The 20,295-nt window shown below is 30.1% G+C and overlaps 2 protein-coding genes across 2 annotated transcripts; both read left to right on the top strand.

Annotated features, from left to right (window-relative positions):
- Positions 1–228: 228 nt before the first annotated feature.
- Positions 229–2,186, top strand: LOC112707215 (senescence-specific cysteine protease SAG39). The gene is made up of 2 exons (XM_025758871.2): positions 229–755; positions 1,358–2,186. Exons 1-2 carry the CDS (start codon positions 305–307, stop codon positions 1,948–1,950), a joined length of 1,044 nt encoding a protein of 347 aa, XP_025614656.1. The 5' UTR covers positions 229–304; the 3' UTR covers positions 1,951–2,186.
- A 4,699-nt stretch (positions 2,187–6,885) lies between these two features.
- LOC112707216 (chaperone protein dnaJ C76, chloroplastic) lies at positions 6,886–10,497 on the top strand. Its single transcript, XM_025758872.3, has 9 exons — positions 6,886–7,520; positions 7,884–8,012; positions 8,088–8,217; positions 8,537–8,657; positions 9,102–9,183; positions 9,266–9,319; positions 9,685–9,723; positions 9,979–10,078; positions 10,181–10,497. Exons 1-9 carry the CDS (start codon positions 7,257–7,259, stop codon positions 10,309–10,311), a joined length of 1,050 nt encoding a protein of 349 aa, XP_025614657.1. The 5' UTR covers positions 6,886–7,256; the 3' UTR covers positions 10,312–10,497.
- The last annotated feature ends 9,798 nt before the right edge of the window (positions 10,498–20,295 follow it).

Below are 20,295 nucleotides of genomic sequence, written 5' to 3' on the forward strand. Positions count from 1 at the left end.
TTGTTCAACTTTTTCATGGATTGAAATTTATATTAAGACCATGATTATCTTCAAGAATTTGGGTCCAAATGTGAGATTGGGAATGAGACGCACGATTGGATAAGGACGGGTCCTCTTTGAACACATAAAAACTAAATAAATAAATTAAAAATTTTAATCGAAAATCATAACATCACACACTTAGTTTGCAACTATAAATAGCACCCTCTATATATGTTTGTTACATTCAAGTTTTCCTTCTCAGCTTATCATAACAAAAACCCTCATCACCTATATATCCCTACACTATTCCAAGCATCAATCCATGGCTTCCTTTAGCCAAAGCCTTTATGTTTTAGCTTTGTTCGCCGTCCTTGCTTTATGGAACTCTCGGGTAACAATGTCTCGCAAGCTTGTTGAGCTGGAGGCATGGTCACCCGAGAGACACGAGCAATGGATGGTAGAACATGGGAAGTATTATAAAGATGTTGCTGAAAAAGAAAAACGTTACCAAATATTCAAAGAAAACGTTGAGTTCATTGAGTCATTCAATGCTAATAATAAGAACTTAACTTTCAAACTTGGTGTTAATCAATTTGCTGACCAAACCTTTGAAGAATTTAAGGCTTCATCACTTAATGGTAAAAAGGGGTCACTATTGGGGATGGAAGAAATTGAAACACCTTTTAGGTATGAAAATGTCACAGACATTCCTGAAACTATGGACTGGAGGAAAAGAGGTGCTGTTACTCCAATCAAGGACCAGAAAGATTGTGGTATGTAATTACTAATTACCATATATAATTGTATTTTTCATGTTTATTTCTATTATTATTTTAGGTTAAGGAATTTTCGTGTAGTATATATGATGATGAACTGAGTTTCATAATTTCATCTAAATATTAGATGTTTTTGCATGTAACATTTTTGAGACGATAATTTTATATTACTAATATAAAATAATAATAATAATAATAATAATAATAATAATAATAATAATAATAAATGTAATTTGACATTTGGATATTCTTTAAACACATTTAATATGCATTTTTTATGTATTGTAAAAACATATAGCTATTTATTTTCAATTTGAAAGTTTTAAAAATAATGTTGAAAACTAAAATGATGAAAAATTGTTTATTTTTTGTTACATAGATGACATATAATTTTTAAAATACTTGTTATATGTATATCATATTAATGTATTAGTAGGCACTAATATACCTATTAATCTAATTATTTTTATAAATAATTAAGTATGTACAATAATAACAAATATACGAGCTAGATTAGTTAAGACAGTAATATGTAAAAATTTAATTATTTGCTAACATAACGTTGATATTTGTTCTTCCTTTTTTCCCCAACACTATAGGTAGCTGTTGGGCTTTTGCAACCGTGGCTACAGTAGAAAGTATCCACCAAATTAGCACAGGAAAATTAGAATCCCTCTCAGAGCAAGAACTAGTAGATTGTGTTAGAGGAAAATCTGGTGGATGTAATGGTGGTTTCATGGAAGATGCCTTCAAATTCATAGCTAAAAAAGGAGGGATTGCAAGTGAAGCAAAATACCCTTACAAACATGTTGATAGGACTTGCAATTCTAAGAAGAAGGAACCTGTAGCCTCTATCAAGGGCTACGAAAAGGTTCCTAAAAACAATGAAAAGGCGCTCCTCAAAGCCGTCGTGAACCAACCGGTCGGAGTTGACATTGAAGCCGGCCAAAAGGCTTTCCAGTTCTACTCCGGTGGGGTTTTCGCCGGAAAATGTGGAACTAAGACCGACCATGATGTTGCCGTAGTTGGTTACGGTTCAACCGAAGATGGTACTAAGTATTGGATAGTAAAAAATTCATGGGGCAAAAATTGGGGCGAAAATGGTTACATGAGGATGAAGAGAGACATAAAATCTAACAAGGGTTTATGTGGTCTTGCTATGAATCCTCTTTATCCAGTTGCTTTTGCTTAATTAATTAAGTACTCTAGTTCATGCATGCATGATGTGATAATAATAATTAATCTAAATCTATCGTTATCATCATACTATAAATAAAAATAAAGGGTTAATTGTTATTATTATATGCATATGCATGCTCTTAATTTAAGCTTCTCGTGTGTTTGTAAGTACTGGTGCTATGTATGAAAAATAATCTTATTCTCAATCATATAAAGAAATGGTCCTTGGTATATATGCCATATATTCAATGCTTTTGTTTCCTCTTAGATTCTAGCATTATTATTGTAATATATATATATGCAATAGTCTTTGATATATATTGACATTTTTTTATAAAGATAAATGCTATATCAGTATATCCTAAGTATTCTCAGCTAAAAGGAATAAAAGGACAATAAATTAAAGAGCTTAATCATATGAAGGAACAATGTACAAACAGATTCATGTTCAGTACCCAAGCGAAGCTTATTCCATTCCCATTATTTTTTAAGAATTTTTTTTTCTCTACATTTGTTATATCTAACAATAAAAATAATTGATAAAAAATGGAAAAATTATTTTTTATACCATAAAAAATATACGAAAGACCGAAAAGAGTATATATATATATATATATATATATATATATATATATATATATATATATATAATATAACAAACGTCATTTTTCATTATTTTTTGAGAAACGAATTGTTTATTTAATTTTTTTCTTTTTTTTGTGCACAATGATATATATCTGATATCATTATATACATGTCATGTTCAAAACAAATATACATTTCTTAAGAGATTATTTCAAACTTCAGTCCGTGTTAATTAATGCTAAAAAATGATGTCGCATTCATAAGACGAAAAGAATATCTAAAAAATTTCGACTAATTCTTAGTTTCAATAGAATTTACCTTTTTATGAAACTAATTACAATACTATCTAATTACATAGACGTTATCCCTTAGAATTGAACTCAAAATATAACCCTTAAATAACTAAACAACTATAACGAAATAGGTTTTGGACTCTTTTTTTTATGTAATTTTTTTTAAGATAGACGAACAACTTTTAATTTTAAGTATCATAAACTTATCCACACTACGCACTTATAAACTTATCCACATTACGCACTCGCATACATATTTAAGGGTTCTATCTACCACTTTATCATTATCAAAATTTGAATTTAGATACAATATATTAAAAAGCATCATATATTGTCACTCAACCAATATCCATCGGCTTTATGTAATAATTAACTATTTTAACCTAATTAGGTTGTCTTGAACTCTTTTTTTTTTTTTTTGGTATTAGTCTTGAACTCTTTATTTTATTTTATTTTATTTTTTGGGTGATAGTTTTGAACTCTTTATTGTCCATATAACTTACATGTGAAGTGAGGGGTATATTTCCCTTCCATCTATAAACAACGTTGATTAGCTGAACCAAATTGGGCTTGATCAGGCTTGGGATTATTTCCAGCCTTTATAACAATCCCCTAAAGCCCAAATATTTGAGGCCCGAGAGAGTCTGGTGTTGACTTCACCCAAAAGTTTCCAAATATTTTTGTTCGCCTCAATTTAGCCTAAAATTTCTATAGTAAAAGAATACCAATCGTAGCCAAAAAAAAAAAAAAAACCTCAAAATGATCACGATTGCAATTCTATCTTTATGATAAAAAAAAGAGTATATCTATAATCCACTAAAAGATAATCTTATTTGATTAAATACCTTAAAATATAGGCAAAAACAAGTGTATTTTGAAATATTTTATCAAGTACTATTACTATTAGTCTTATTAGGGTAGCACAAGTGAATTTTTGTTTTTTTAGGTTATTTTTACAAGACTAAGATGGTAATTTACTATACCTTTTACAATATTTTTTTGGCCCATCACATTTTGAACTCAAGAATTAGAAATGAAATAGAATCTCTCTTGAGCAACTAACTAAGATAAAGTAAATTAATGGAGCCTTAAAAAATAGACACAAATAAGTTTGGGCCAAAGATGAAGTGACACCAATATATACCGGTGTTTATTTTATTTTTCCACTATCTTCTATTTCAACAATGATCTTCCCTTTACGTAACAAATGCAATTCAAAGAATGATCTCTTTTGTTTGTTTGCCTTCAGCTTCAGCAACTACATCGGTTTAGACTTTAGATTGTCTCTTGCTTGAAGCATGAACATAGACGCGAACCCTAGAAAACTCATTCAATTAGGGGCAAAAAAAAAAAATAAATTAACAAAATAAATACTTTCCAATCCAACCATTAATTAAAAATAGGTTTAATTACTCTACAGGTCTCTATAATTTCACTAAATTTTTAATTAGGTCTCTATACTTTTTTTCTTTTCAATTGGATTCCTATACATTTTTTTTTCAATTTAGTTCTTATTAATGTTAAACGTCAAAAAAATATTTGTGAATTGTGAAATTACTTGTATATCCCTAAAGACCTAATTGAAAAGAAAAAAAGTATAGGAATCTAATTGAAAATTCGGTGAAATTATAAATATTCAATGAAAGATATTCCTATAATCCCTATTTAATGATTTTACGACATGAAATATACTCCTATACTCCTTTTTATTTTGTCGCTATCATTATTTTTCTTATTTATATACAAATTGTACCAAAAATACATTCTCTTTATTTTTTTACTTTCAAAATACGTTATCTTAAAAATATACAAAAAAATGGATAAAATAAAACAGAAATAGTAGTAATAAATATATATATATATATATATATATATATATATATATATATATATATATATATATATATATAAAATTTAATTTCCATCACTCAAGTATTGATTATGATAACATAACGGAAGAATTTGCATATGGCATATAGTAATAAAAACCATTGATAGAGTAATAACTAAAATTGTTTACAAAAATTGATTTTTATACAGTTTCTCAAACAAGAGAACCAATTTAATTGACAAAAAATTCAAAAAAAGTATATTAAAGGCATGAATTTTTCCTATGTTCCGGCTAGAATAAGAAATACATATTTTTTCAAGTATCAACAAAAGACAAGACATATAAGGTAACAGTCCAAAATTTCTTCTGCACATTCTTGAATTAAACCATATCAAACAGTATCAACCATCATCGACCAGCAATTTTCTAAGGTTCACTCTTCTTTCTATCAGAAAAAAATTCCTTACTTGCTCTAGCATAAACTGATATATCATCTCCCTTGAATATGATTTTTGCCATTGCAACTGATGCCAAGTGACACACAGGCCGTCGAGCACAAAAAATAAACAGAGAATACAATGCATCCTCACACCATCTTTGTCACAACGAAATATTTTTCTAGAAAATATTATAAATTTTAACATCAGAAAACACACTAAGATTTTTAATAAAAACACAAATCAACAACAAATAATATCAAATGAATAGCACCAAACCTTAATTAAAAGCCAATTCTCAAAAGCAATAAGATAAGCATTAGGTTACTACCTCATATTATAAAACACACATGCTATAGTTCTCCTAATTTTGTAGGTGTAGTACAATGACTCAAATCAGCTAATTAGACTTAGTTGCAATAGTTTCAGCTGTCACACGAGAATCAGAGGCATAAAGATGAATTATAGCGCAAGCACCAAGATTCAGTGCTATTTTCTTCTATGTGAATTCTCCTAAACGCTTTTCTGCTTTCTCTCATTTTTTGCTCCTTAAGAGCTTGCTAATATGCATATCGAAATTGAAACTATACTTTCAGTTAATCACAAAGCGAAAGACTCATTTAAAATTTAGTTTTTAGAATAAGGGGCTCTTGCAAACAATTCCAATAAATTCAGGACAACAAAATTCATTTATAATTTATCTTTACCACTACTCAATACTTAGTCCTCACTAGTAACTTGTAAAAAAATCTTCCAGAACATGCGTAAATCAACAGAATCAGTCATTATATTCTCAATTTTATACACTTCTCATACTGGTTGTTACTTAATAATAATGTATAGACTAAAATAAGAACCATTTCATTATATGGATGAAAATATAACTAAAAATAAGGGATCAATCCACATAAGCATGAGTTCAACAGTATATACCTCAACTTTAATGGCATTAAATCAGAATCCATAATCCCCTTTAACTGCAACAACAAGTTGATCGGGACAATCCACTACAGCCGAAATACAATAATCAAGGCCAACCCCCCAAGTCCTGCATCCAACTTAATCCTGGGCTCTGTCTGAAACGGAAGCCACGGGAGCAGGCGCAAGGCAGCGAAACCAGGTGCGAGGGATGGAGGGGTGGCGCGGTGAGGGAGGGAGGGAGGGAGGCATAGTGCGGCGAGGCGAGGCGAGGGAAGCATGGAAGCACGGAGGCGAGACGCTGCGAGGGAGAGAGAGACAGAGGCGCGGCAAAATACAAGGGACGAGTAGAATACAAGGGACGAGCCACAACAGGGACGCCGAGAGAAGGCGGCGCGGCGAGAGGCCACTGTGCGACAGATCCGGAGAGAGCTCGACGAAGAGATTAGAAGTTTAGAACTAAGAATATGAGTGTGGGAGTCAAGTAAAAAGGTTTTTTTTGGAATTTTCAAAATATAGGAGTGTCCTGTTATCCTAAAAAAGAGAATATTCGCTTTTTTTAAGAGAATATTTTATTATTTTAGACGTTTTTGTTATGATAGGAATTTAATTAAAAAAAATATAAAAATGCTCAATTAAAAAAAACATAACAATTTAATTAAAAATTTGATAAAATTATAAAAATCTGATTAATTAAACCTTAAAAATATATTTGGAAAAACATATTTATCAAGAGAGAGAGAAAAAAAATGAAAAAAGAGAGTTGAGAAAACATGTATTCGTCCACTAGCACAATAAGAACTAAGAAGTAGCATGCATTGCGTGGAGATGATGATAACTAAACTTTCTATATATTTAATTTTTAAAATTCTAGAATATACAATTTAACTTCTTAAAATTTTAAGTTATAAAAAAAGACTACATATTAAAAAAAAGAAATCAATTAAATGTAGGTTTAAATTACATTTTTAGCCCTTTTTCCTAAATCATATTTCACGTTACTAAGGATGTCTTGTGGCTGTGGGAGTGCCATGTCAGCATATTCAGTATTCCCCTTTCCAATTTTTTTCTGCTCAAAGTTTCTTCCACCCCAAAAAATTCCAAATAAATATATAATAATTGCGTACTTATTTTTCTTTCTTCCAATTTCTTTTTTGTTCTTTTCTAAATTTTCATAATTTTGTTCAACCACTTCACCGTTTAAACAAGGTGGCTCCTTCTCACTGGAAAATTGTTCATTAGAAGAATCAAATGAATGATGGCTCAGTTGCTCTCTCCAGTGTATGCTGCTGAGGCTTTCAAAATCCAGAATCCTTCACTGAATTGGTGGTCAAGTTCTAGAAGCTCATGGCGCTTGCTTTCTAACAAGGTTGCAAGTTCTTGTAACTTTGTAACCCCACCACTTTGTGGCGGTGACAAGAGAAGAGGTGGTGGTGGTGGCAGAGTTAGAGTTGCTGCTGAGGACTCAGTTTCTCGGAGTGAGTCTGTTGCTGATGACTATTATGCAGTTTTGGGCCTGGTAATGCATCAATCAAACTCTTCTAGAAAGTTCAAGAACTCACACATTTAGAAGGGAAAAAAAATAATAATTCCATTAAAATGTGTTAATGACTTTTAAGATTTTTGCTTTAATTGTTATCCTTATCCATGATCTCATTGATTTTGGTATTGTTCTATTAGAAAATCAATATACTCTCTAGTGTATTATATTATATCTGTCGCTTTAGTCATTTGCACACTAATTAGAAAATTCAAACTTAAGAATTGGAAGTTGCATAATAATTGTTAAATTGGGTGGATTTTACTGAATCTTAAGCATGATTGACATACATACATATATATATATATAGTGTCTAATACTTGGTTGGTCCTTTGTTAATAGCTTCCAGATGCCACACCATCTCAGATCAAGAAGGCTTACTATGATTGCATGAAATCTTGCCACCCTGACTTGAGTGGCAATGATCCTGAGACTACGAATTTCTGCATGTTCATCAATGAAGTCTATGCAGTGAGTTCCATTTGTTTCTTCAATTGAGTTTGAGACAAATGTTATTGAGGTTCTATACCTTGTGCTTTTTATTAGGTGCTCAGCGATCCCGTCCAGCGCAAGGTTTATGATGAAATTCATGGATATTCTTTGACTTCAATGAATCCTTTTGTGGATGATTCTAGCCCCAAGGATCATGCTTTTGTTGATGAATTCAGCTGCATAGGTACTTTACTCTATATACAGTGTTACTGTGTTGTTTTTTTATATTCATGTCAGCACCAAACACATTTCATATGCCCTTAATGTCTACCTATTTTACCTCTTTACAAACAAAGAAGAGCCGTGATTCTCTGTGTAACGATTCTTTTATAGGAAATTGTATTTAAAAATGTATTAGTAGGATTCATTCAAGTCATGCAAAAGGGACTACTTCCTGAGTGCAAAATGCTTTAAATAATATGCTTTATTTTTAGTGTAAGATGATGCTTTAGAGTCTCCAAAGCTTTTCCATGTATGTAATTATGCTTCAAATCCTTCAACAGGCTGCAAAAATTGTACCAATGTAGCCCCTGATGTGTTTGCAATAGAGGAAGACTTTGGAAGAGCTAGGGTATATAGCCAATGTGGGAACCCTGAATTAGTTCAGCAGGCGATTGACAGTTGGTATGTCTATGAACATCACTCTAATAGACTATATTTATTGATGATTTCTAATATTATTGCGCCTTTCTTGACCGTGCCTTGAACAAGATTACTTCTGGTGACAGTGAATGTAAGATTAAGTTCTTCTTAGTCACAGGCTACATGATGATGAACTCTCATGAATCAAGCTAATTACATTTTATGATATTCACTGTTTTCTAACAGCAAAAAAAAAAAATTATGAAACCGGCCATGTATTGATTTTATTGATGATAATTCCAATCCCAAACACTTAAAAAATCCATGCCTCTGCCTATTAGAAGTTCACAGTTCCTTCCTTTTTCATTGGGATCTCAGATATTTGAGTATTAGTAGTTCTGGCATGGAAATAATATTTCTGTGTAGCAACTAAGCTAATGAAGATTACTAGAATTAATTTGACCTTTTTTTGGGGGGGTATTTTAGCCCTGTAGACTGCATTCATTGGACATCTGCTGCACAACTATCATTACTTGAAGATGAAATGCGTCGAATAGAAAGAGTCAACGTAAGGCCTTTACTATAAAGTAAAGTTTTTGTGTTAAGTGTTTGGTACACAATTTATGCACTGTCCCTTTGATCATGAGCAGGTAGCCCTAATGCTTTCAGGAATGGGAGGAGCATCATTTGATGTTTTCAGAATGGTAAGAATAGTGCATTGACAGTTAGATTATTTAAATATTCATAGATTTTCCTGCCAACTTTTCATATTCATGCAATGGATAGTGCTGGGTTGATGTGATTTCTTCGGTTGAAACACAGCAGTGGTTGTCATATTCTGCTTAAATAATGAAAGATCATCATAACATGAATTGAGGAAGCATTTTTAGAATGTTATAATCTATAAGAACATTTCATTTTCCATCCTGCAATCTGCACTAGATGCCCCTTTAAGTTTCAAACTTGGTTTCAGAGAAAATGTTTTATCTGAATGTTTAAGAGTTCGGTTAATGCATGTTTTTATTAAATTCTTTCCTCGTCTAACATGACGAGCATGCACTTTTTACAGGCTAGTTCTCGATGGGAAAAGAGACAATCGAAAGTCTTGGTAAGTCCGAGTTTCGAAAATGAGTATTTGAATAAACATCTTAGCTTTGATATGAATGAATTCAAGCATTCCAATTCATCCCAGCCCCATACAACTATACAAGTAACAAAAGTTTGTACATAATCTGGAATATTATTCTTTTAGCAGAAATGAAATGCTCTGCAATTTAAGATAATACAATAATTGCTGAATAATACCGAATTCTTACAACCCTTGAGTTGCCTCCAGAGTTGAATTGTCATGGATTTTTCGCAGGAACGAGCAAAAATGAGAATGATGAAGCAGCAACGTTCTGATAGAACAGACTCATACTGGGAAAATCTTTGGGGAAACCCGGAAGACTATGAAAGTTCAGGTATGGAGAATGAGAAATTACCAAAAAGTTGTACACTTTGAAATGCTATAGATTATGTTAGACTGTAATCTAGTCATTGAAATGGAAACCATTATTTTGCAGAAGAGGAAGCTAAAGAAAGAGCAAAAAGAGCTGCCGCGGCGGCACGAAGATGGAGGGAGTACTCTAGAAAAGGTGTTGATAAGCCTCCCACATTCAAACTTCCAGAGGCAAGTTCAGGGAAGGACAGTTGATCGGTACTTTCAGTATACCTTCTTAAGTCATTCAATCCAATGTAATATGTAATTAATTCATTTGTTGCATGGTTGTAAAACAACAATTTGTATATGTAGCAACCTTGATTAAGATAAGAAGATGAATTCATGAAGATATAGATGATTTAGAGTAATATACATGGGAAAGCTAGATTTATATTGTTATTTTGCAGTGTTCTCAGACAACGGCGTTTGTGTTTATTTTTTTTTAATTTTGGGTAAATTATAATTTATTCTGTGGGAATTGGGATTAACATGATTGATAATCAGAGATGGTGATGAAACATCCAAAACTGATGTGGGAATGACACATGGCAATCTTAGACTGGCATGTCATTAATACTTCAGCATACGATTGTCACATTATAAAAGGGGAAAAATTTCAAGTGTACAGGTATACTGATTTTATAATTACAATTAATAGTTAAAAATCATTGAAACACTGGTATATCAGTATATTTAAAAATTTTCCTATAAAAGGTCAATGTCTAGATATATTTATGGAAGACTTTCACATGTACCAGTGTATCATACAAAAATTGTGTCCGTTGACCAATGAGTTGTAGACAAGATTCAAATTCCGACACTTACTTAAATGGACTAGTGAGCTAACCACTAGATTATCCTAACTTGGTTAGGACCAATGCTCTATTATAGGTCTTTTTTCCTGAAAAAAAAAATACCTTAGTAAATGGAAATGCAATTTTGTCATTAGACAAATATAGTGGTTTAATTTAGATTTTGTGATGAAATACATATTACTGTTTAAATTAAGAAATTAGTTAGAATATAAATATCTAATTAAGAAAATAGTTGTCATTAGACTCTAATCTAATGTTATTAACCATTAAAATGATCATTTTTCGTACTATTATTTCAAGTATTACACAAGTATTATAATACATTATAACATAAAATTTTTTGTTCTGAGATTAAAAAATAAAAAGTAATCTTTTATCATATCGGTATAATTAAAAAAGTGAGATCCAGCCAAATAATATTTTTAACAATATAAAAATTATTATCTAATATAATAAAAGAAATTAGAGAAAGATAGATTTAATGTATTTTTTTATGAAAAATACTAGAGGGTCAGTAAAATTTATTGTTTTTGTCCATTAATTAGTCATCAATATTTAAAAGTATAGAATAAAAATTATTGTTAGACTATTAGACTAAAAAAATTAAATTGATAATTAAATAATAACTCTAATAGCTCCTAACATTTATTTTATTTTATTTTTAAAATAGTCTTTATGATATGTATATGAATAAAAAAATATTTTTGTTTTCATTTACAAAACTTAAACCCAAAATTTCTTAATTAAAGAATAAGATATTCATATACTCATCATCTTTACTAATCTTGCATTGTAATAATTATATATATTTAATAAATAAAAAAAGAAATTAAAAAATACTTTATATCTATTAATTCACTAATTTATATATCTATCTATTAGTAATATATTAAAATAGAATCTAAAGTAATCTCCAAATGCATTGTTATCTTTGTCTTAAACCAAACTAATCAGTAAATTTATGCCCACCAAATTCAAACACAACAAATTTTCATCTATTTTTCTAATGTGGTTACCTGTTCCAATTATTTCTGAGCCTGTATTCACAGAGCCCATCAGCTCTCCCAGTCATCTAGAGTTTACTCTAATGTGGCAGGCTTATTAATACAAGTCATTATTTAGCCACAAATTTATTACCCTTAGGCATTTTTTTCCTGCCCTTTTAATGACCTTTTCGTCAATATACACCATGCAAAAGGACAAAAACTTTACTGGTCACCGATTCATACATGTATATTGCTGTACCAATATAGTGGCGGATATATGTGAAAATTTTCCTATATTTAAAACATATTGAAATGAAGAGATAAAATTAAAATTGAACATTAAAATAAAATTAAAACTAAACATAAAAATTGAAGAGAAATAAGATATGTGAGAGTTTTTTTAGGAAGATATTTTAATAAACATTTTATAATTATTTTTTATGTGAAAATAATTATTTTTTATTAAATAGTAAATTATAGAATTTAATTTTAGTATGTCATACAAGTATTATTTTTATTTAAAAATATTATTATTTATTTTAAATCGCTACTTTTTTTATAAGACATATTTTAAAATACGACTGAATAAATATTTTTATAAAAGCATATTTTTTAGTATTTTTGTTAGAATATATTTATTATATAAAATATGTGAAAAATATATGATGTTTGTCATAAACTTAATTATTTTTAATGAAAATGTTACTTTATAAAAATGCTCTAGGATGACACGCTTTAAGAATATTTTTATATTTATTAATTAAAAAATTTATAAATAATAAATATTTTTTATTTTAAATTTTTATATCTATATTAATTTTATTTTTATCTTTAAAATTTAACTTTAATTTTATTCTTAACATTTATATAATTTTTAAATATATTCTTAAACATTGACATCCTATAACGTAGTAATTAATTATTAAAAAAATATAAATAACTAACAATATTTTTAAATAATGTGTAAATAATATGAATTAATAAAATTAAAAAATAAATTTAAATTAATAACATTAAATTAAGATATAGTATATTTTTATTTGATTAATAATTATTTATATTATTTAAGATAGTCATAATCTATCTAATATTTTCCTTAATTATTTATACGATGACCTATTATTGACATGCCAGTTTAGAATTGTTTGATGTGATCGTCATGTCGGTAAGGAAAAAAAATAGAAAAAAAAATAAAAATAAAAAATATATTTTTTGTGTGTGTATTATTTATATAAAAAAATAAATAAAAAGAATTTTTTTATTTTCATAAAAAAAGATAACAAAAATTATAATAGAATAAATTATATTAATACTTTATTTATATTATATATAAATTATAATTTATTTTTTTATATTACACAAAAAATAAATTTATAATTTATTAATTTTTCATCAATTTTTTTATATAGTTGTGGAAAAAAATTGACATGGCTTTACATCAATTTTTTCTCTTTCACTCAATTTCTCTCTTATCCAATCAAAGAAAAGCTTATTTTTCTATTTATTTTTTTATATTTTTTTCTTAAATTCCTTTAATCCAAACATAATATAAAAGATAATGTAATTAAAATGATCCATTAGCATTCTTAAGTTAAATGTATTAAATTATTTAATAGTTTTAGCTATTATTTTTATATAAAGACAACTGCATATAAATTTTCATCGTATTAAAACATATTTTGCATGATAGAGAGGTATCGTAGTAATAAAAGAGATCTACATATGGTGTTTATTAATTTGAAAAAATCATATGATAGAGTACCATGAGAGGTCTTATAGAAGGTTTTAGAAAAGAAGAGAGTAAGAATGGTATATATTCGTGCAATTAAAAACATATATGATGGGAGCCACCGCTAGTGTGAAGACTCAAGGTGGTGTGACAGAGGAATTTCCCATTGGTATTGGATTATACCAGGGATCATCCTTAAGTCCATACCTTTTTATATTAGTCTTGGAAGTACTCACAGAGCACATCCAAGCTAAGAGCCTGTGCCATGGTGCATGCTTTTTGCCGATGATATCGTCCTTATGGGAGAGTCAAGGGAAGACCTAAATAAGAAGTTGGAATTATGGAGAGAAGCTTTAGAAGTGTATGGTCTGCGCATAAGCCGTAGCAAGACGAAACATATGGAATGTAAGTTCAGTTTGAGAAGGAAAAACCTAATATAGAGGTGAAGATTGGAGAAAACATCCTACGAAAAGTTAAAAGTTTTAAGTATTTTGGATGCATCATACAGGATAATGGAGAGATTGAACAGGAAGTAAATCATAGGCAGAGATGAGAATGTTGAGATGAATGAGTAGTCATACGTGATTGGATAAAATAAGGAACGAAGATATAAGGGAGAAAGTTGGAGTAGCACCCACTGTGGAAAAGATGGTTGAATTGCGTCTCAAGTGGTTTGGACATGTGAGAAGAAGACCGATAGAACATTCAGTCAGGAGGATGGATGAGATGGAAGATGGACAAGGGGCGAAAGGTAAAGGAAGACCTAAGAAGCCCATCCATAAGGTAATCAAACGAGATCTACATGTAAACGGTCTCTCTGTAGACATGATGCATGGCAGAGTACAATGACATCGTTTGATTCATGTAACCGACCTCACTTAATGGGACAAGACTTTATTGTTGTTGTTGTTGTTGTATTAAAACATATTTTGCATATTAAATTTTTTTTAACAAATTAAATATCACAAATATCTTTAAATTTTTTCAAAAACTTAAAAAAAAGGGTATACTTATTCTTTTTATTTCGATGAACGGGCCTTTTCACACGTGTTCTTGTTGGTTGATTGTTCAATGTCAACATGATTATTAGAGATAATCATCCGAGTACAAGTAAATATCTTCTCGAAAAATTAGTTTAATTTTTGGGTTTATCAATGATCGAACTCTTGATCTTTCGGATCTAGCGCTTTAATACCATATCATCATGATACCACTCATCCCAAAAGCTTCAGCTGATGGAAAAATGTAACACTAATGATTATATCTCTAATACTCTATAAACCTCCATTATACACATTATATAAATATTTGATTGGCTCCTCATACTTTCCCTTACTATAATATTTTGTACCAGGAATTGGTCGGAAGACTCGGAGATTCTTAAAGCATTTTTCGGTTTTTCCCAATTAAAAAGTTTCATGTTGTTAATATTTCATGTATTAATTGATTATGTACCATCAAATCCCTGGTTTCAAAATTCGTGTTTTTTGTTCAATAATTTTCATATTGAATATACTAAAAATTTAATTTATAAGCTAGACTAAGTCCAAAAAAATAAATTATTATTATATAATGTACTAAAAATGTTAGATAAATAAATTTTACCATCCCAATCTATCTAATTATTATTTATAGATTTAACTAATATTTATCTTAAAATTTTAAAGACACGTAATAAAATTATTATTAATAAAAAATTTATTTTAATAAATACAAAATAAATACAATAAACATTTATTTTTTATATTTTTAATAAAACAAATTTACTTTATGTTAATAAAAATTAAATTAACTTGCACCATACTAGAATTATCATGAAATTAGAAGCTACAAAAATTATAAGTGATGAAACTAAAAGCTACAAGAATCACAAGTCAAACTTTATTTGCTAGTCAAAATTGGTGGTTACAAATCAAGTTGAAAGAATCATGAAACATCTATATATATAACAAGTTGCATTTATCACCTCCATACTAAAAGAATCATGAATTGTATTGGAAGTTTCAAGTTGATGACTAAGCTTGAAGAATTTTAAAGATATTTATAGTAGTTGTGCTAGAAATTACAAGATACCAACTAATAAAAATGTAAAAGTTACTTATTTGAATAGCCAAAAGTTAAAAGCAAAACTAGAGAAGTATGTGTATGAAGAAGTTAGTAGAATCATAAATTATTAGTACGAAGCATTGTCTATATAAAAGCACATATGCCTTATGTATTTTGTGTGTTTCAAACGATGAAAAATGTGTTATGAGAATTGAGAGGTGCTCCTTGGTTTTTTATTATGAGCGTTAGTAAGTTTGAGAGATAAAAAAATATGATAGCGTTATTTATGTGAGTGATTGATCTTGGGACCAATATAGTGTGGGTATTATACTTACATTTGGTATCAGAGCTAGTTAATCCAGCGCCTGGTGTTTGAAAGTTTGTGAGGTGTGAGAGAGTTCTCACATAGTTGTTTATTCATAGAATCGGTATGACAAATACTTTTAATATTGTGTGGTCTGGTCCCAAGTTAGATAGAAAACTTGATTATAGTTATTGGAAGACTTTGATATCTACCCATTTGAAGGCCCAGAACTTGTGAAATTTTATTGAACCGAATTTGCAAGAAGGAGCAGATGCTGCCCAACAAAGGAGAGATTAATTGACGCTATCTCAAATTCATCAAGCTGTAGATTATACGATATTTGGCAAAATAGCAAATGCCAAAAGTACAAAAGAAGCATGGAACACGTTGAAACTGTCATACAAAGGCATAGATAAAGCTCAGAAAGCAAAGATACAGTCTTTCAGAAGAGAATATGAAAGGTACGAGATGTCTAGTTCAGAAACTGTTGAGTAATATTTTACTCATGTTACAGATCTTGTCAATAAGATGAGAACCTATGGAGAAGATATGCCCGATAATAAAGTGGTAGAGAAAATTCTTCGCACCGTACAGATGAAGTATGACCATGTGGTGACTACAATACTAGAGCCCCACGATAGAATACCATAACGATTGCAGAGTTGAAAGAAACTATGGAAAGCTACATCAGCAAAATATTGGAGAAGTTAGGAAAATTAACTGAAGAAGCTTTGAAAAGACGGATGAATTTAAACAATGTTGCAGAATTAAGCCGTACACAAGAAGGACGAGGTCGTAGCTTCAAATTTTTAAAGTAGAGTCAGAAAAGTTTTAGAGAAAGAGGTCGTAGAAATTACAACCAAGTAAGTTATAATAATTTTACACCGCCTAATCAAGGAAGAGGTGGAACAAATTTCAGACATGCCAACCAAGGAAGAGGTTGAGGCAATTTTTATCAAGAAAGAACCAACTTCAACTGCATTCATTGTGGAAAGTATGGACACAAAGCAACAGATGCAGATTTAAAATGGTGAATGACAATCAAGCATACGTTGTAGAAAATCAACATCAAAATACTAATGATAATCCGGGTACTTAGACTTTATTTTATACAAGTAATTCATGTGCTAAAGATGAAAATATATGGTACTTGGACAATGCCTGTAATAATCATAAGTCTGGTAAAAAGGAGGTTTTTTTTCATTAGATGATTCAGTTAAACTATTATTGAAGTTTGGTCATAGTACAAAGATTCCTATCAAAGAAAAAGGGTACATACTAATTAGATTAAAGGATGATTTTCTGAGTTATATTTCTGATATTTTCTATACTCCTGAACTTAATTACAATTTACTGAGTATGGGGCAATTATCTGAGAAGGGATATAAGATGATAACTTATCACGGATATTGCGTTGTGTTTGACAACAACGGAAGGTTCATAGATAAAGCAAATATGTCTTCAAACAGAATGTTTCCACTAAAAGTCAACATGTTAATCCCTCTTGCATGAGTTTTGTGATACTTGATGATAACTAGTTGTGGCATATGCGGTTTGGACATTTTTATTTTTCAGGTCTAAACTACTTGTCAAGAAAAAGACTCGTTTCTGATCTACTACGGGTTCATATTTTCAATTGTGTTTGTGAGATTTGTCAACTGAAAAAGAAGCACCAAGATCCACTTTCTACAGAAAAGTCATGGAGATCCAGAAGATTACTTGAAATTGAGCATTCAGATCTCTGTTCTGTAGAAATTGCAAGCAAAGGTAGTGGCAGGTATTTTATCACTTTTATTATTGATTTTAGTAGATCTACATGGGTATACTTTATGAAGCAGAAATCAAAAGTATGTGATGTCTTTAAGGAATTTAAGGCGTTTGTCGAAAAATAAAGTAGTTGTAAAATCAAAATCCTTAGAACATACAGAAGAATAGAATATCTTGTATGTTCATAATACTTTAAGCAACACAGAATTCAACACTACCTAACAACTAGGTATACTCCTCAACAAAATAGAGTTGCTAAAAGAAAGAATAAAACCATCATGGATATGGTCAGATGCATGCTCAAGTCAAAACAAATGCCTAAAGAGTTTTGGGCAGAAGCAGTCGCAACAACAGTTCATATTTTAAACAGGTGTCTAACAAAAATTGTTCGTGATAAAACTTCAGAGGAAGTCTGGAATGGAAAGCGACCTTCGATTCATCATTTCAAAGTCTTTGGGTGTATCGCTTATGCTCACGTACCAGATCAATTAAGGAAAAACTTAGATGACAAAGGCGAGAAGTGTATCTTTATCGATTATAGCACAGACTCAAAAGCATACAAGCTGTATAATCCAGAATCAAAGAAAGTAATCGTCAGCAGAGACGTGATATTTGACGAGAAAGACATGTAGGACTGGAACACAAAGGCAGAAAAATAGCCGATTGTAATTTCAAACACGTGATGATGAAGAAGAAAGACAACCAGACACAATCGAACAACCGGAATCATCTAGAAAATCCTCAAAGAGAGCGGAGACTACCTGCTAGATTAGCAGATTATGAAGTTGGCAATGACAACGATCCGTCTGATGAAGAAATCATAAATTTTGCTCTATTTTCAGATTGTGAGCCGTTGAACTTTGAAGAAGCCTCTAGAGACGACAATTAGAAAAAAGCAATGAATGAGGAGATTCATGCCATTGAGAAGAATGGCACATGGAAGTTGACACATTTACCTGCAGATAAAAAGTCAATTGGAGTAAAGTGGGTTTACAAAACTAAGTACAAACACTACAATAAAATTGATCGTTTCAAAGCAAGATTAGTTGCTAAAGGATACAAACAAAAGCTAGGTATCAATTGCTTTGAAGTATTTGTTCCTGTTGCTAGATTAGACACTATTCGTATGATTATTTCACTCTCAACTCAAAATAAGTGGAAGATATGTCAAATGGATGTTATGTCAGCATTTCTAAATGGCACTTTAGAAGAAGAAGTGTATGTTGAGAAACCTGCAGAAATTTGAAGTTTCTGGAGAAGAATATAAAGTTTCCATATTGAAGAAAGCTTTGTACGGGTTAAAGCAAGCACTAAGAACATGGTACAAGAAGATTGATTTTTATTTCACTCAGAATGGTTTCAAAAGATGTCCATTTGAGCATACGCTTTATATCAAGTTCATTGAATCTGGAGATATCTTGATCGTGTGTCTTTATATTGACGATTTAATTTTTACTGGCAACAATTTAAAGATAATTGTAGAATTTAGATAAGTTATGATAAAACACTTTGAAATTACGAATATGGGCTTAATGTCTTACTTTCTTGATATTGAAGTAGTTCAAAAAAGATGATGAAATTTTTATTTCTCAGAAGAAATATAAAAATGATATTTTGAAGAAATTTTAAATGGAGCACTCAAAACCAGTTCCTACCCCAGTCAAAGAGAAGTTCAAGTTGTTGAGAGAAGATAAAGGAAGAGCAGTAAATTATATATATTATAAAAAATTGATTGAAAGTTTGAGGTACTTAATTACGATCAGACCAGATATTATGTTTGGAGTTGGTTTGTTTAGCAGATTTATGGAGGAGCCTTGTACCAATCATTTGCAAGCGGCAAAATAGATTCTTCGATATATCAAAAGAACTTTAAATGATGGTATTATTTATGAAAATACTAATGAAGTGAATCTTGTCTGTTACACTGATAGTGATTGGGTTGGAGATATAGAAACAAGAAAAAGTACTTCAAAATTTGTATTTCATCTTGGTTCTGGTGCAATTTCATGGTCATCGAAGAAAAATCAGTAATAGCGCTATCTACAGCAGAAGTAGAATATATAGCAGCAGCAAGTTGTGCAATGCAAACAGTTTGGTTAAGAAGAATTCTTGAGGAATTGAATGAGAAACAAAATACTCCAACAACAATATTCTGTGATAACAAGTCAGCTATTGCACTTTGCAAAAATTCAGTATTCCATGGAAGATCGAAGCAATATTGACATTCGGGTTCATAAAATCAGAGAGTTGGTAAATGAGAAAGAAGTTGTGATCGAATACTGTCCAATTGAAAAACAAGTAGCAGATATATTTACAAAGCCGTTGAAGATGGACTTATTTTATAAGTTGAAAAAGATGCTTGGAATGATTAATTTTACAAACTTGATTTAAGGGAGGTAATATTAGTAAAAACTAAATCAACTTGCACCATACTAGAATTATCATGAAATTAGAAGTTATAAGAATTACAAGTAATGAAACTAGAAGCTACAAGAATCACAAGTCAAATTTTATCTCTCGTAGTCAAAATTAGAGTCTACAAATCAAGTT

This window comes from Arachis hypogaea, chromosome 8 (genome assembly GCF_003086295.3).
Source record: "Arachis hypogaea cultivar Tifrunner chromosome 8, arahy.Tifrunner.gnm2.J5K5, whole genome shotgun sequence".
NCBI lineage: Eukaryota > Viridiplantae > Streptophyta > Magnoliopsida > Fabales > Fabaceae > Arachis > Arachis hypogaea.

Excerpts from the sequence above, each read along its gene's own strand:
- LOC112707216 (XM_025758872.3), top strand. The coding sequence starts at position 7,257 with ATGATGGCTCAGTTGCTCTCTCCAGTGTATGCTGCTGAGGCTTTCAAA. Across the intron at positions 7,521-7,883 it reads ATTATGCAGTTTTGGGCCTG|CTTCCAGATGCCACACCATC; the intron begins GTAATGCATCAA and ends CTTTGTTAATAG. Across the intron at positions 9,320-9,684 it reads CATTTGATGTTTTCAGAATG|GCTAGTTCTCGATGGGAAAA; the intron begins GTAAGAATAGTG and ends CACTTTTTACAG.
- LOC112707215 (XM_025758871.2), top strand. The coding sequence starts at position 305 with ATGGCTTCCTTTAGCCAAAGCCTTTATGTTTTAGCTTTGTTCGCCGTC. Across the intron at positions 756-1,357 it reads CAAGGACCAGAAAGATTGTG|GTAGCTGTTGGGCTTTTGCA; the intron begins GTATGTAATTAC and ends CCAACACTATAG.